This window comes from Ranitomeya imitator, chromosome 7, assembly GCF_032444005.1.
Source record: "Ranitomeya imitator isolate aRanImi1 chromosome 7, aRanImi1.pri, whole genome shotgun sequence".
Classification (NCBI taxonomy): Eukaryota; Metazoa; Chordata; class Amphibia; order Anura; family Dendrobatidae; genus Ranitomeya; species Ranitomeya imitator.
In genome coordinates this window covers 50,698,333-50,711,693 of record NC_091288.1, presented here as the reverse complement: position 1 = coordinate 50,711,693, position 13,361 = coordinate 50,698,333, and the positions used below count along the sequence as shown (strand labels likewise).

The window sequence follows — 13,361 nt, the reverse complement described above, 5'->3', positions numbered from 1 at the left end:
CTTCAGAGGTCTTGGAGCTTCGACCACTGCACACCAGACAACCCCATGTCTGCCATCCAACTGCCTGCCGGTGTATGTGTATCCTCCCACAAATTAATTACAGCACGCTTCTGTTTGCACAGCCTCTGAACCATGTGCAGTGTGGAGTTCCACCTTGTTGCAACGTCGATTATTAGGCGGTGCTGAGGAAGATTCAGCGATCGCTGATGGTTCAGCATACGGCTGGAGTGTACGGGCGACTGGCGGATGTGCGAGCAAAGTCTTCGCACCTTCAGGAGCAGGGCTGGTAACTCCAGATAATTTTTGAGGAAGCACTGCACCACCAGGTTCAAGGTGTGAGCCAGGCAAGGTATGTGTTTAAGTTCTGAAAGGGCTATGGCAGCCATAAAATTCCTTCCGTTATCACTGACTACCTTGCCTGCCTCAAGATGTACACTGCCCAGCCATGACTGAGTTTGTTGCTGCAAGTACTCGGCCAGTACTTCCGCGGTGTGTTTGTTGTCGCCCAAACACTTCATTTCTAACACAGCCTGCTGACGCTTACCACTAGCTGTTCGATAATGGGATACCTCGTGTGCAACACTGGCAGCTGCTGATGGAGTGGTCGTGCGACTGCCCTCTGTGGACGAGCTTTCGTTTCTGGAGGAGGAGGGGTGGCGAATGCCTACAGCCAACTGTTTCCTAGACCGTGGGTTAGGCAGAACTGTCCTACTATGGCTGTCCCCTGTGGACCCTGCATCCTCCACATTAACTCAGTGTGCCGTGATGGACACGTAACGTCCCTAGCCATGCCTACTGGTCCATGCATCTGTTGTGAGGTGCACCTTTCTACTGACTGATTGCCTCAGTGCATGGACAATGCGGTCTTTGACATGCTGGTGGAGGGCTGGGATGGCTTTTCTCGCAAAGAAGTGTCGACTGGGTAGGTCATAACGTGGTACTGCATAGGCCATCAGGGCTTTGAAAGCTTTGCTTTCAACCAACCGGTAGGGCATCATCTCTAACGAGATTAGTCTAGCAATGTGGGCATTCAAACCCTGTGTATGCGGATGAGAGGATGAGTACTTTATTTTCCTAACTAGAGTCTCTTGTAGGGTGAGCTGGACTGGAGAGGTGCATATGGTGGAACTAGCGGTGGTGGTGGTGGTGGACATGGCGGATTGAGAGAGGGTTGGTGATGGTATTTTCGATGTTGGCCTACATACAGTGTTTCCTACCAATAACGTTGTGATTCCCTGACTGCTTTGGCCTTGAGACGATACCTCCACATTTGCTGCTGGTGGTGTCCTAACCGGTGGGCTTACAGTGAGGGAAGCAATGTAGCGTTGCTGACTACCTTCATTCTGAGCAGGTGCACCAACGGTACAGGACGTTTGGTAGTTAGTCCAGGCTTGCAATTGCATGCTGGTTAAATGTCGAAGCATGCACGTTGTATTTAAATTTTGAAGATTCTTCCCTCTGCTAAAGATCTTTGAGCATTTCTTACAGATAACTTTTGACTAATCATTCGGATCTTGGTTAAAAAATTGCCACACTGCACTCTTCCTTCTATGGAATACCTTTTCAGGCATTGCACGCTGTGCTACTTTCACCGGATGGCAATGTTGTCCTAAAACTGTTTTTGTTTTTAACAAACGTTTTTGGCCTGATACGGGCCTGCCAGATGACAGCTGTTGCGTTGTAGATGGCTGCTGCGGATCATCCTCCTCTGCTTCTGAGCTACTGGCAGCGGCACCCTCTTTCCCCAATGGCTGCCAATCTGGGTCAACAACTGGGTCATCTATCACCCCTTCTTCAATGTCATGTGCACCGTCCTCTGTGTCACCATGTAAGGTGCTATAGCGTTCGGGACGGGGCACCATAGTCTCATCAGGGTCAGATTCTGGCTCAGTACACTGCGAGGGCAATGTAGTGATGTGAGTCAATGGAGCAGCATTATAATCTAGCTGTGTCTGTGCATCAGTGCACTCCATGTCCGATTCACCTTGTAATGGGCAGTTAACAATTTCCCGTTCTAACCCAGGCAAGGTATGCGTAAAGAGCTACATGGAGTAACCTGTAGTATCCCCTGACGCATCCTTCACTTTTGGTTTGGGTGAAGGACACAAGAAAACGTCTTGTTCCTGACCGGGTGCATCCACTGACGACTCGCTGCTTTTATATTTGGAACTTTCTGAAGAGGAGGCGAAAGAGCCAGAGGCTGAGTCAGCAAGGAAAGCCAAAACTTTTTCCTGCTGCTCCGGCTTTAAAAGCCGTTTTCCTACTCCCAGATAAGGGAGCCTTCGAGGCCTTGTGTAGCCAGACGATGACGCTGGCTCAACACCTCCAGCCTTAGGTGCTATTGTGCTTTTGCCACTACCACCAGATGCACCACCACCATCAGAACCAGCTCGCAACCACCGCCCATGGCCTCTTCCACCTGACTTCCTCATTTTTTGGGAAAATCTAACCAAACTAACAACCGTTATATGGTACTGTAAAACAAGGTAGAAGGTGTATATAAATGTGTTGAGATTTTAAATCTTCCTTTTTTTTTGGGAGACTGAACAAAAAATCAGGCCCTGTGCAAGAAACAACACAATGTAAGTGGCAGAAAGTGGCTGGCTGATACACGACAAACTAACAGGACAGAAGTATATCCACTTTGTGAGAATTTGAATCTCACTTTTTTTTGGGGAGACTGAACCAAAACTCAGGCCCAGTGTATAAAGCAACACAATGTAAGTGGCTGGAAGGTATATGAAAAAATACAAGGACTGTAGTACAATTTCAATCTCCATACAATGATCTCAGGAAAAGTATGGCAGCAATAAAAAGGACTGCTGCACACAAAAGTGTGGGTAAATAAACAAGATAACTGTGCAGAAAGGAGCAACAGGATTTTTGCTTTTAAAAAAGCAGTTGGTTTGCACAGCGGCGTGCAAACAGCAATGCAGCTATCAGGGAGCCTTATAAGGCAGCCTAATAAGCTACAGAGCTGATGCACAAAAATATAGCCTCCATAGTCCCTGCAAACAAATGGTGGTGTTGGACAGTGTAAATCGCTACAGCACAAGCAGTTTCGGGGCTTAATCTTCCCTCCCTAACTATATTCCTTTTCTGATGAAGCTGCGGCAACCTCTCCCTATGCTACGATCGGCAGAAGTAAGATGGCGGTCGGCGTGCACGCCCCTTTATAGCCCCTGTGATGCCGCAGAAAGCAACCCAATCACTGTCATGCCCTTCTCTAAGATGGTGGGGACCGAGACCTATGTCCTCATGCTGCCCACACTCTGCATCCTCCTTCATTGGCTGAAAAATGGCACTGAAAGCCTCATACGAAATGTGACTTTGGCGCGAAGGTCGCCAACCTCATGGCCGGTCCCATACTAGGGTCGGGTTTCATGAAACCCGACTTTGCCGAAAGTCGGCGATTTTTGAATTTGTCCGATCCGTTTCGCTCAACCCTACTGACCACCGTTTATCTGTCCCAAATGATCTTTAAGTTATTCTGAACCACTTGCCATACAGATGAGCATGATGAAGAGAATTGTTCCTCCCCAGGAACCCCTGAAGACCCATCTTTACTGAAGGTACAGAACTGCGGATAGAAGCCATATGCACCAAAAAATGGCGACTTATCAGTGTTCTTGCTGTGAGGATTGGTTAAGGCAAGCTCAGCTAATGATAGAAAATATGATCAATCCTCTGGTTATCTGACACAAAACACCTGAGGTATTTCTCCAGACTTGGGTCTAGATATTCAGTCTGATCATTTAGTTTGAGGATAAAATTCCAAAGAAAAGGATAGATGCATTCCCCAGGCAAAACAAAATGTCCTCCAGAATTTAGATACAAACTGGGTCCCCCGATCTGACACCACCTCAGCCGGAACTCCAGGAAGCTTCTGGCATTAGGGAGAGCTGTAACTGTAACTACTGTATACACCACAACTTAGATAAGTCTTACCAGAGGAGGGAGGAAAATCTGTAATAAAATCCATGGATAAATGTGTTCACGGCCAGTTGGGTATGGTTAACGGTGGAAGAGCCCCAGTCAAATGAGTATGCAGAGTCTTAGAATTCGCACAGACGTTAAAGGAAGACACAAAGTTGACTACATCCCGATGTAATCTTCACCACCAAAATTGATGAGAAAGGAGGTCAAAGATTGCTTTACTACCTGGATGACCATCGAGAGCCAAGCTATGATGTGTCCCTAAAACATTGAGTCACAGATGCAATGGTACAAATTATTTCCCTGAAGGACAAGCAGGGGTGTCCCCCAGCCACGGGGATCATCAGCAGATTCCCGGCTATAATGACAACCCATTGGCGCTCTGCGATCATGTGACAGGGCCAGTGACGAGCTTCCGGCTGGCACATGTTATATCCTGCTGTCAATGATTGATTTTGGGCTTTAACTGGATAACAGCTGTAGGTAGAGCTCTGCTCCACCCCTCTCGCAGCTGTTGGAGGCATTTGAGGTCAAGTGTGGTGAAAGATGTAGTCTTGACGTGCGAGCCCACATCAAAGGCAGGGACGTGGCTGATGATGTCCATGTACATCAAAGATAAAGGGGTTAAGCATAAACTTATAATGGATGGAATCTTTGGACAGATTGGATTTTCTCCAGTTCAGTCCACCTTGTGCATCGCTCGAGAAAATGTATTTGCAGCTTGAGCCAAGGTTACGCCATGTGTAGGAGGTGCAGCTTTATCCCGGGCACTTTGCAATGTTTCATTATAATGTTTCAGAGCAGAGTCAGGGCATGAGGAGGAGCTTGGGGTCAATGATGACTCCAAGTTCTTCTTAAGTTTCTGGGTATTAATGGCACATATATTTATTTTAATGTGGGGTGTCCTGAGCAGGGTGACAGTTCTTGACAGAGAATGAAAGATGACTGGTCACAGAGGGGAGTTAGTAAAATTATGCCCGGAGCAGAGCCAGGAGAAAATCAGGTCCAGCATATTCTGATCTTCAGAGAGTCTGGAGAGTTTTCCGTTCTCACAACTTGGCCGTACACTGCAGAAGTTCTCTCTGGGTGCAGCCATGTTTTGATTGGCAGCATCAGAGGAGAAAAAGCAAATGCCCACAGAGAAGTTCTGTGTAAATCACCCAGTGAGTTGAAGGGAAAATTTGCACCATTATTATAGGTGGTCATAATTGAGGAATGTAATGGAACAGTAGAAAAAGGAAAAATGCTTCCAGAATCAATGGAGCAGTGCCAATAGAAGGGACTCGGTTACATTAAATTTAAAGTTTAAATTAAAAAACTTCAGTGAAAGATCCTCCTTAAATGCGAAATGAACAGAACAGTACACTGCTTAGTTTGGTTCTGATTTTCGTGCTATTTTTCTCACCCAAAATACGAGAAAGCTTAAAAGTAATATATACAAAAGTGTAAGGCACTCCGATTTCCTTTATATTTTACCACACTTTGTATCCACTGCTGGTTTTGGATTAGAAAAAAAATAAATGTGTGGTCGAAGCCAAGAAAGGCTATATGTGAGACAATTTACAAATTTCCCTTTCAATTTAATTTGTTTTTTGACATTTATGAAAAAACACATGCAAAATATTCATAAAGATTGCACTGTTTGAACCCGGACTAATGCTTGTAATGGTGGACTGAATTTTATATTCTGAAATGTTGGACACTTCTCTAAGTACCCAGTGAGCGGGGAGTCATTAATTATTGCAGTTCTTGGAGGCCTGACTTCTTCTAGGTAAAGATATTCTCATCTCATGTTTATTATCCTGGCTGTTATCCAAGGCAATGGAGGTGCTAACAGCTGTATGGTTCATATTTAGCCCTGGGATGAAAGGAATTCAGGAAATGATTGGATACCTTCAGAAAAGAGTAGATCAGCTACTCGGCCAGAGCCTTGCATCTACGGAAAATTCCTTCAAGCAACAGGAGATAATGGCATCATTAGAGGATCACCTTATGAAGGTACAGTGTACAAAATTTACAAACCTATACAAAATATACAATGTGATGAATAAGGAGAAGGAAGGAGTTTCATGGTTTAAAAAAAGTATAATGTTAATAAATAAAAGTAATATCAGTACTACAAAATACAAAAAGTGATAGTAAGGTGCACAAGGACAGAAACAAAGCACCTCTGGTGCCAATCAACAGCCAAAGATCCTACATTGCAAACAGGCAAGACGCAGCTCAATTCATTAAAGGGAACCTGTCAGCAGTTTTGGCCTATATAAGATACGGCCACCGCCTTTATTGGATTCAAGTTCATTCTATGTCCTCCATAGTACACGCCTGCACAAGGCAAGATTGCTTTGCGCAGGCGTGTACTACGGAGGACAGAGAATGAACTTCAATCCAATATTGCGGCCAGCATGCAGCCAGCGGGTAAGGAAAGGGTGAATCAAACACCTGAAAACTCCGCCCATATGACCCAAAACTGGTCCCGCCAAATTCAGGTGACAGGTTCCCTTTAACCAAAATATGCAGAACTTGCCTATCGGCCGTGTATTTCCCCCTAATTGTGGTTGGTAAACACTTCATATATATTTAGGTATCAATGCACTTCCCCTTAACGCTTTAGTCACGTTGATTTTTTTTTTCCAGCAAATTTATATTTAATATGCCCACACACAGGCTGATTTGATAAGTATATTCTGCCTAGAAATGAATTTTTCGCCCATCTGGAACATTTGGATGACTTACATGGCAAGAGCTGTGCCACTTTTGGACACTTAATGGGTTATATAGCATTCATTGCCTGATATACACTTGTATCTTTATTTCTTAGATATTTTTGTCCAGGCCGTGCCACCTTTTTTCCTTACAGATGCAATGGGGCGCCTAGCTTGATCTTCTCTGAAGCATCTCCTCCGCTCTGTGTATATCACCGAAGCTTAGCAATATCTACTAGAATGCACATTTATGTTGCAGGTATCTACATGGATCCAAAAAATAAATTCAGATTTGGAAAGTCACAGCAATCCAGACAATATCAGTGAATGCGAGGACGTACGATATAAACTTGGAGAACTGGCGAAACAAACTAAGGTGATACCATAGATCGCATAACTGTCAACTGTACGCATTGTGTTTCACTAGCAACTTTTTTTTTTTTAAGAAAGTTTTTGAAAAGTTTTAGTTTTTTTTTTATAATTTAAAACAGGAAGCTTCTAAATTTATGGAGTCCATAGTGCAGCTACTAAGAGAAGTAACGCAGACGGCTCCCTCTGGGGGGGACATGATTTCTAGCCAATCGCGAGTTCTGGATGAAGAACTAAAAGCTCTGGATCAAAGTATCGATGAAAAGCTAGAAGTTGTAAATGTTTACATTGCCTTTATAAAGTCTTCAGAAGAGGTAAATTTAATTTATTTTGGGGGGTGAAAGGTAAATTAGATTTGAGCTATTACTTAGAGATGCAGCTATGATTTTTTTATTAGACGTACTTAATGTAAGCTCTGTCAAATTGATGCTTATTGTTAATTGAGCAGTAACCAATGTATTTTATTTACAGAGATAATAGCATTTTGCAATTCAGTGATAGAGGCCATTTTTTTTTAAGTGACTACACAAAGTGCAGCCATATTGGAGAATTTATTTTTTTCTGACAAACTGAAGCTGAACGATGATTTTATTTTTCCCATCCTACTCACCTAATTCCAAAGTGACAACATTATGGCTGCACTTCTTTTTATCAATTGAAATAGCCATGAAAGACAAAAAGGCTATGTGCACAATAAGGGGCCTATTCATCAAAGCTTTTACTCCAGAAAAGTGTCGTAAAAGCTTTGAAAAGTCTCAACATTTTTGAGCAACGGGAAATTGCACCAAAATTTTGCAACTTTTGGCCTTTTCATTCCAGTTTGAGTCGGCTCGGCCAAAATGGACAGAGCTGGGGAGGGGCGGGGATGGGGTGAGGTCACACCCGCCCATTAATTCATCATTTTGTACTCCAAAAAATGCTACTCCAGTCCTGCATCAAAATGGGGCACGCAGTTCATGGATTTTGCTCAAAATCAAAATGCACTTTACTCTCGTCTTTATCCTTTCTTGCTACTCATTGGCGTGAAATGTCACAGAATTTGAGCAATGATTTTCAGGTGTGTATAAAATTACTCTGGAGCGTGGGGCCAAAAAATAGCGGAAAACATCTGAACACGTAATCTTCTTTGCGGTCTTTGTAGTTTTTGCTGTGGTTTTGCCACCAATTTATATTTTTTACAATTGTATATATGATACAGTGGTGGTTTCCAAGTGGAAGCTGCCATAAGAATGGACAAGTCACTTATTTGATCTGATTCACAGCTTTCAAAGTGGTGAAAAGATGATTATAAAAAAAAAAAGCCGGAATATATTCACAGCAAGTCGTTTCGACATTGCAGTGCGTATGTTTATTTTTCACAGTTATTGAGCGCGTTATCAGTGCTTAGACCCATGGATGAAGCATTATGCGAAACACGTTTCTGGTTGAGAGTAGCCGCCCCATCTTCAGTGCACATATACTTTAGTCACATTGATTTCTGTTGTAGTCATTCACTTACTGACTTGTGTTATTAACACTTGTATTTGTAATCTATGCCTGACTCTGATGTTGTATATTTATATTTAATATGGTGTACTGTGATCGGGCTGCCCCCTTGTCTTTTCTTTGTGCGGTGTCATTTTTATATACTTTTTTTGTCTCAAATATTATTCTTATATTTATGTTAATGACAGTGTCTTTTACCTGTTGTATCTATGGTATTGACTTCGCCATTTTGCATTAATTGCATATTGGGGATGAGTGCTTTTTCAGGCGGAATCTGCCTGAAAAACACGCCGTGCACACATATTTTAAATATGATCCACACTGGGCACTTTTTATATGTCTAATACTTGTGTTTTTTTATCACTGTATTAAGCTGGATCTCCACATCCAACTTCTAAAAGAAGTATACACACCCAAGTCAGACGAAGTAACGATGACCACGCTGGAGATCGCAGACAAACAGATTCAGGGAGTGTTGGATGAACTTTTCTGCGTCCAAGATATGGGACAAAACTGTTTAAACATTATAAAAATGGTGAGATTGTTTCATGCATATCTATGTAAATATATGCTAAAAAGATAAACTGTTTTCCCAACTGGAAAAAGTCAGCAAATGTATACTTGTATCATAGAACTGCTAATCTTATTCAACTTTCATTTGTGTTTATGTTTACTCTGCGCTAGGAAGAGAAACTTTCTTTAAAACTGTCACCAGACTGCTGTTGACAGATCCATTGCAATTTGCTAGTTTATTGATTCCAAAGGAGCATTAATGTCTCAAACCTATATTTCTTCTTTGGTATGGCTCTCAAATGCCATCCTTCCATTATGAGAAAAAAACGGACCTATCATTTTGATTAAACTGTGGTCAGTGTCATCCTTTTTTTTTTTCATAAGTAAAAAAAAAAAAAAGTTTCTCCTCCTTCTCCATTCTGACAGTCTGTGAAAATCAGAGTGCACTCAGATGGCATCCAAGTGCGATCCAAATTTTTTCATGGACACATAAACTTGCATTGCCGTTTTTAATCCGACATACTCCTGGCCAGAGCCCGTCCAGTGGACGCGGCCCCGCTCTATACAAGTGTATGGAGTGAGGCCGCGCTCACTGGATGGACCCTGGCTGGGAGTATGTACAACGTATACATACCCTCTGGTCCTGGCTCAGAAATCGTCAAATCCCTACAGCGCACAGTTGGGGCTTACATTTGAACCCTGGAATATGGGATTTGGACAATTGCACTGACGGGGCCATTGAATGTAAGATTGTAAGATGCAGACGGAGTCACTGTGTACTATGTCGGACATAATTTTCGGCCATATATGACCAGCTTAGGAGGGCTATAGACGCAGGCAGCTACATCTTGGAGCCGACCTCAGCCAGGCATAAAAGGCTGAATATGATGTCCAACAGAGCACACAGAGACTCCGCTGCATGATTAAAGTCAGTGGCCCCATTAGCACAAACTTCTGAAACCCGATTTCCAAGGCTTCAGACGTAAGCCCCAACAAAGCTACTGGCCGTAGGCTTAAACGCAATGTCAACTCAGCCTTAAATGGGTTGTCCGGTCAAGACCAATAAGTCTGCAGACTTAAGAATCAGTTTATTTACCAAAACAAAGGCCAATTAATCATAGCTCATCCATGAATATAATATTGTAAACCAAGCACACAAATACGGACAACAGAGCAGTATATATCAAAAAATCTTAATAAATGATGTTAGAAAAAATATATTAAAATGGTATTAAAAACATGATACGTGAACAATTAGACAGAGGGGTAAGTGACACCTAAATGCCACATCCAAAATGGAAGGTAATATATATCAGACCAATGCAGGCAGACTAAAGTGATACAAAAAGTTGACTAAGCAATAAGGCAAAATATATGCAAGATAATAAAAAATGTATAGTGTGGAAACATACCAAAAAATGGGAACCCCAATTAGACTATATAAAGTGACAAGTGCATACTAATAATAAAGGAGCCCCCAATGAGGAAAATCAACACTATTACAAAAAATACATATGGCAAAATTTATAGTAGAAGTCAACAATCAATAATGCCAATGCTATAAGACCAAGTGGATAGATCAACAAAAGAATGCCATAAAACAAACCAACCTAGAATGGACGTGGAAGAAGGGACCCCAACACGCGTTTTCTATGGTGCTTCTTCAGGGGGTGTCTAATGACTTATGAATCGGACCTGGGACACAAGGATATGTATGAGCGATACATACCCCCAGCCTCCATTTGTATGGAGCGAGGTCTTGCCCTTTAGTCGGCCACGCCAACTACATGGCTGCATCACTAGACAGGGCGCAGCCTTCGCTCAATACAAGTGTATGGAGCAAGGGTGCGCCCACTGGCCGGGGGTATGTACAACTCATTCATACCCTTCAATGTTGGGTCTGAAACCGGCAAATCACGCAGAGTGACTGCAGACTGATCGGTTTTGACTGGACTCAACCTTTTAAAAGATTAAAAGTAGGGTTACCTGTAAAATAGTCAAATATATTTTCTTCCAAAAGAAATTAGTCCAAAAATACATTAGTATATTAACTGTAACTACAAGATTCACTTTGAAACAATATGAATCCTTAGGAGAAATGAATATAAATGGCATTATTGTACAATTCTGTAGCATCTGATGTCGATTTATTATGATGAATGTCGATTTATTATGATGAATGTCATTCGCATGAGATTTATCCATTTTATCTAAGAACACGATCAAGTGAAGCCGAGAGCATAAATCTCCATTACCATCAAATCAATGCTGCCTTATATTAATTACAGATGAACAAGAACACGATCCTGAAGGACAAACACGTCCAAAAGGTGGAGAAGACGATGGTGAAGTTAAATAAGGAAAAAGCTGAGATAACAAACCTGTGGTCGACCTGGAGACAACACGTCCATCAAATAAATTCTTCCAAGCATCAATGGAAGGCAATTAAAGATCAGCTACGATTGGTACTAGTATAATGTACAATATATCTTTTTTTTTTTTCCTACTATAAAGTGCCTTTATTTTCCTTGTGGGTCAGAACATCACACATAAATTACGCTGTAAAGTGTAATATTATGCAAAAGTGAAAACTACTTCTTGGGTCTTGTGTGCTTTGGTGGTGAATGTCCATGAAGACCATTCGTAAACCATCAAGCTACCATTTTCAGAAGACAGATCGCACAAAACATATGTTCTCTGACTTCCACAAACACACAGGAGATTGTTGAAAGGTTTACTGACATACGTCTGTCCGTACAGACTGCTACATGGATCTGCTCTGTACATGGATATCACCTTACTGACTGCCGGCGTTCAACAGACTGTATGGACTTTCATATGTCAACAACCCCAATCGCCACCACCCTTTCAGTAGGGAGCCCGCAGTCCAGAAGATTAAGTGACTGTGACTCTTCTTCCTTCCACTACCTACAAATCCTGTATATGGAAAACCCTTATCTAGAAATTATGGTCCAAGATGCAAAGTCTCTCCTTGTTCAGAGTGACATGCCAATGTAAGGAGACTTATAGGCCATGCAATAATCCATTAGGAAACAAAATATTCAAAATCATATCTAGAAACTCGCACTCAAGGGTTGAAGACCATCAGCCATCTCCCTCTTTTCTAGTACTGTGAACATAAGAGCTGGTGGCGCGTATTTTTGTATGGTCGGTCTCTAGGGTTGTCTGAGAATTACAACATGCAGTGATCAACTAGCATCACCAGATGTAAATTTATGAGTGACCGCAATTACATCTTAAATGTAAACTTTAAACGGGTTGATCATAATTTGGTTATTGATAACCTATCATTCGGTCCGACACCCGGTAGTCCCACCCCAATCAGCTGTTTGCCGCTCTGGGTGGATGGACACAGAATACAGGGCTGACACAGCATGGCTCCATGCATACATCTAATGGGGGAGCCGGGTGTCCTGAGGGTGGGCCATCAATATATACACAGTGAAATTTTTGGGTTTAGTAATTTTTCTGCAGTAGAAATCCATTTACTACAGTATAAGTGAAAACAAACGCAATAAAAATCCATTAATCTAACATCCGAAACATCTGGTAATCCTGCACCGGCATGTAGTACAGAACTTCCAAATAATCTGGAGTTATTCAGATGTAAAGACTAATGACAGCAAACCAATTAAATAGAATTGTCACATTACATGTTAATATTTAATTTTAATATTTCCTTCTTAAAAGGGTTTTGCACAAAATGTGGTGGCCAAATGATTCCATACTTGTAAAGGAAAAACAGCACAGCTAGTACTCGCCTTCTCCTGGCTTGTGCTCCGCTGCTTCCTTATCTGTATTGGCTGCAGTGGTAATGTCACTACTGCTCTGCCGATGAAGACGGCATGAGTTACTGAGTGCAGTGATTGGTTGCGGCGGTGATGCCGGCGCTGCAGCAAATATACAGAGATCGGCGCATTGGTGGAGAATCAGCACTGGTGCTGAGGAGAATGAGGTCTAGCTGTGTTTTTTGTTTCTTTTACAAGTATGCAACTGTTCGACACTACATTTGAAAAAAGTGGAAAACTCCACAGCATTATGGATCCTCCACCATGCTTAACTGTTGGTAGGGTGTTCTTTTCCTTATAAGCTTCATTGCACCATCTGTAAACAAACTGTTGCTTTGCATTGACAAATAGCTCTATTTTTCTTTCATCTGTCCACAGAACATTTTCCCAGAAGGATTGTGGCTTGTCAAGGTACTTTTTGGCACCGATCAGTAGTCCCCTTTTATGTCTCTTCCTCAGCAATGATTTCTTCCTTGGCCTTCGCCTGTAAAGCTCTGCTTGGTTTATAGTGGTACTTATTGAAACCATGACCCAAGGCTGTTCC

General features: G+C 42.2%; 1 protein-coding gene across 1 annotated transcript in view; it reads left to right on the top strand.

Moving 5' to 3' along the window:
* The window catches only part of CCDC141 (coiled-coil domain containing 141), a 162,768-nt gene that overhangs the window by 88,998 nt on the left and 60,409 nt on the right, over positions 1-13,361 (top strand). Inside the window, exons 9-13 of the mRNA XM_069733219.1 lie at positions 5,793-5,934; positions 6,901-7,017; positions 7,133-7,324; positions 8,869-9,030; positions 11,297-11,473. Coding sequence (XP_069589320.1) covers positions 5,793-5,934; positions 6,901-7,017; positions 7,133-7,324; positions 8,869-9,030; positions 11,297-11,473 — 790 coding nt within the window. The remainder of the gene's footprint in view (positions 1-5,792; positions 5,935-6,900; positions 7,018-7,132; positions 7,325-8,868; positions 9,031-11,296; positions 11,474-13,361) is intronic.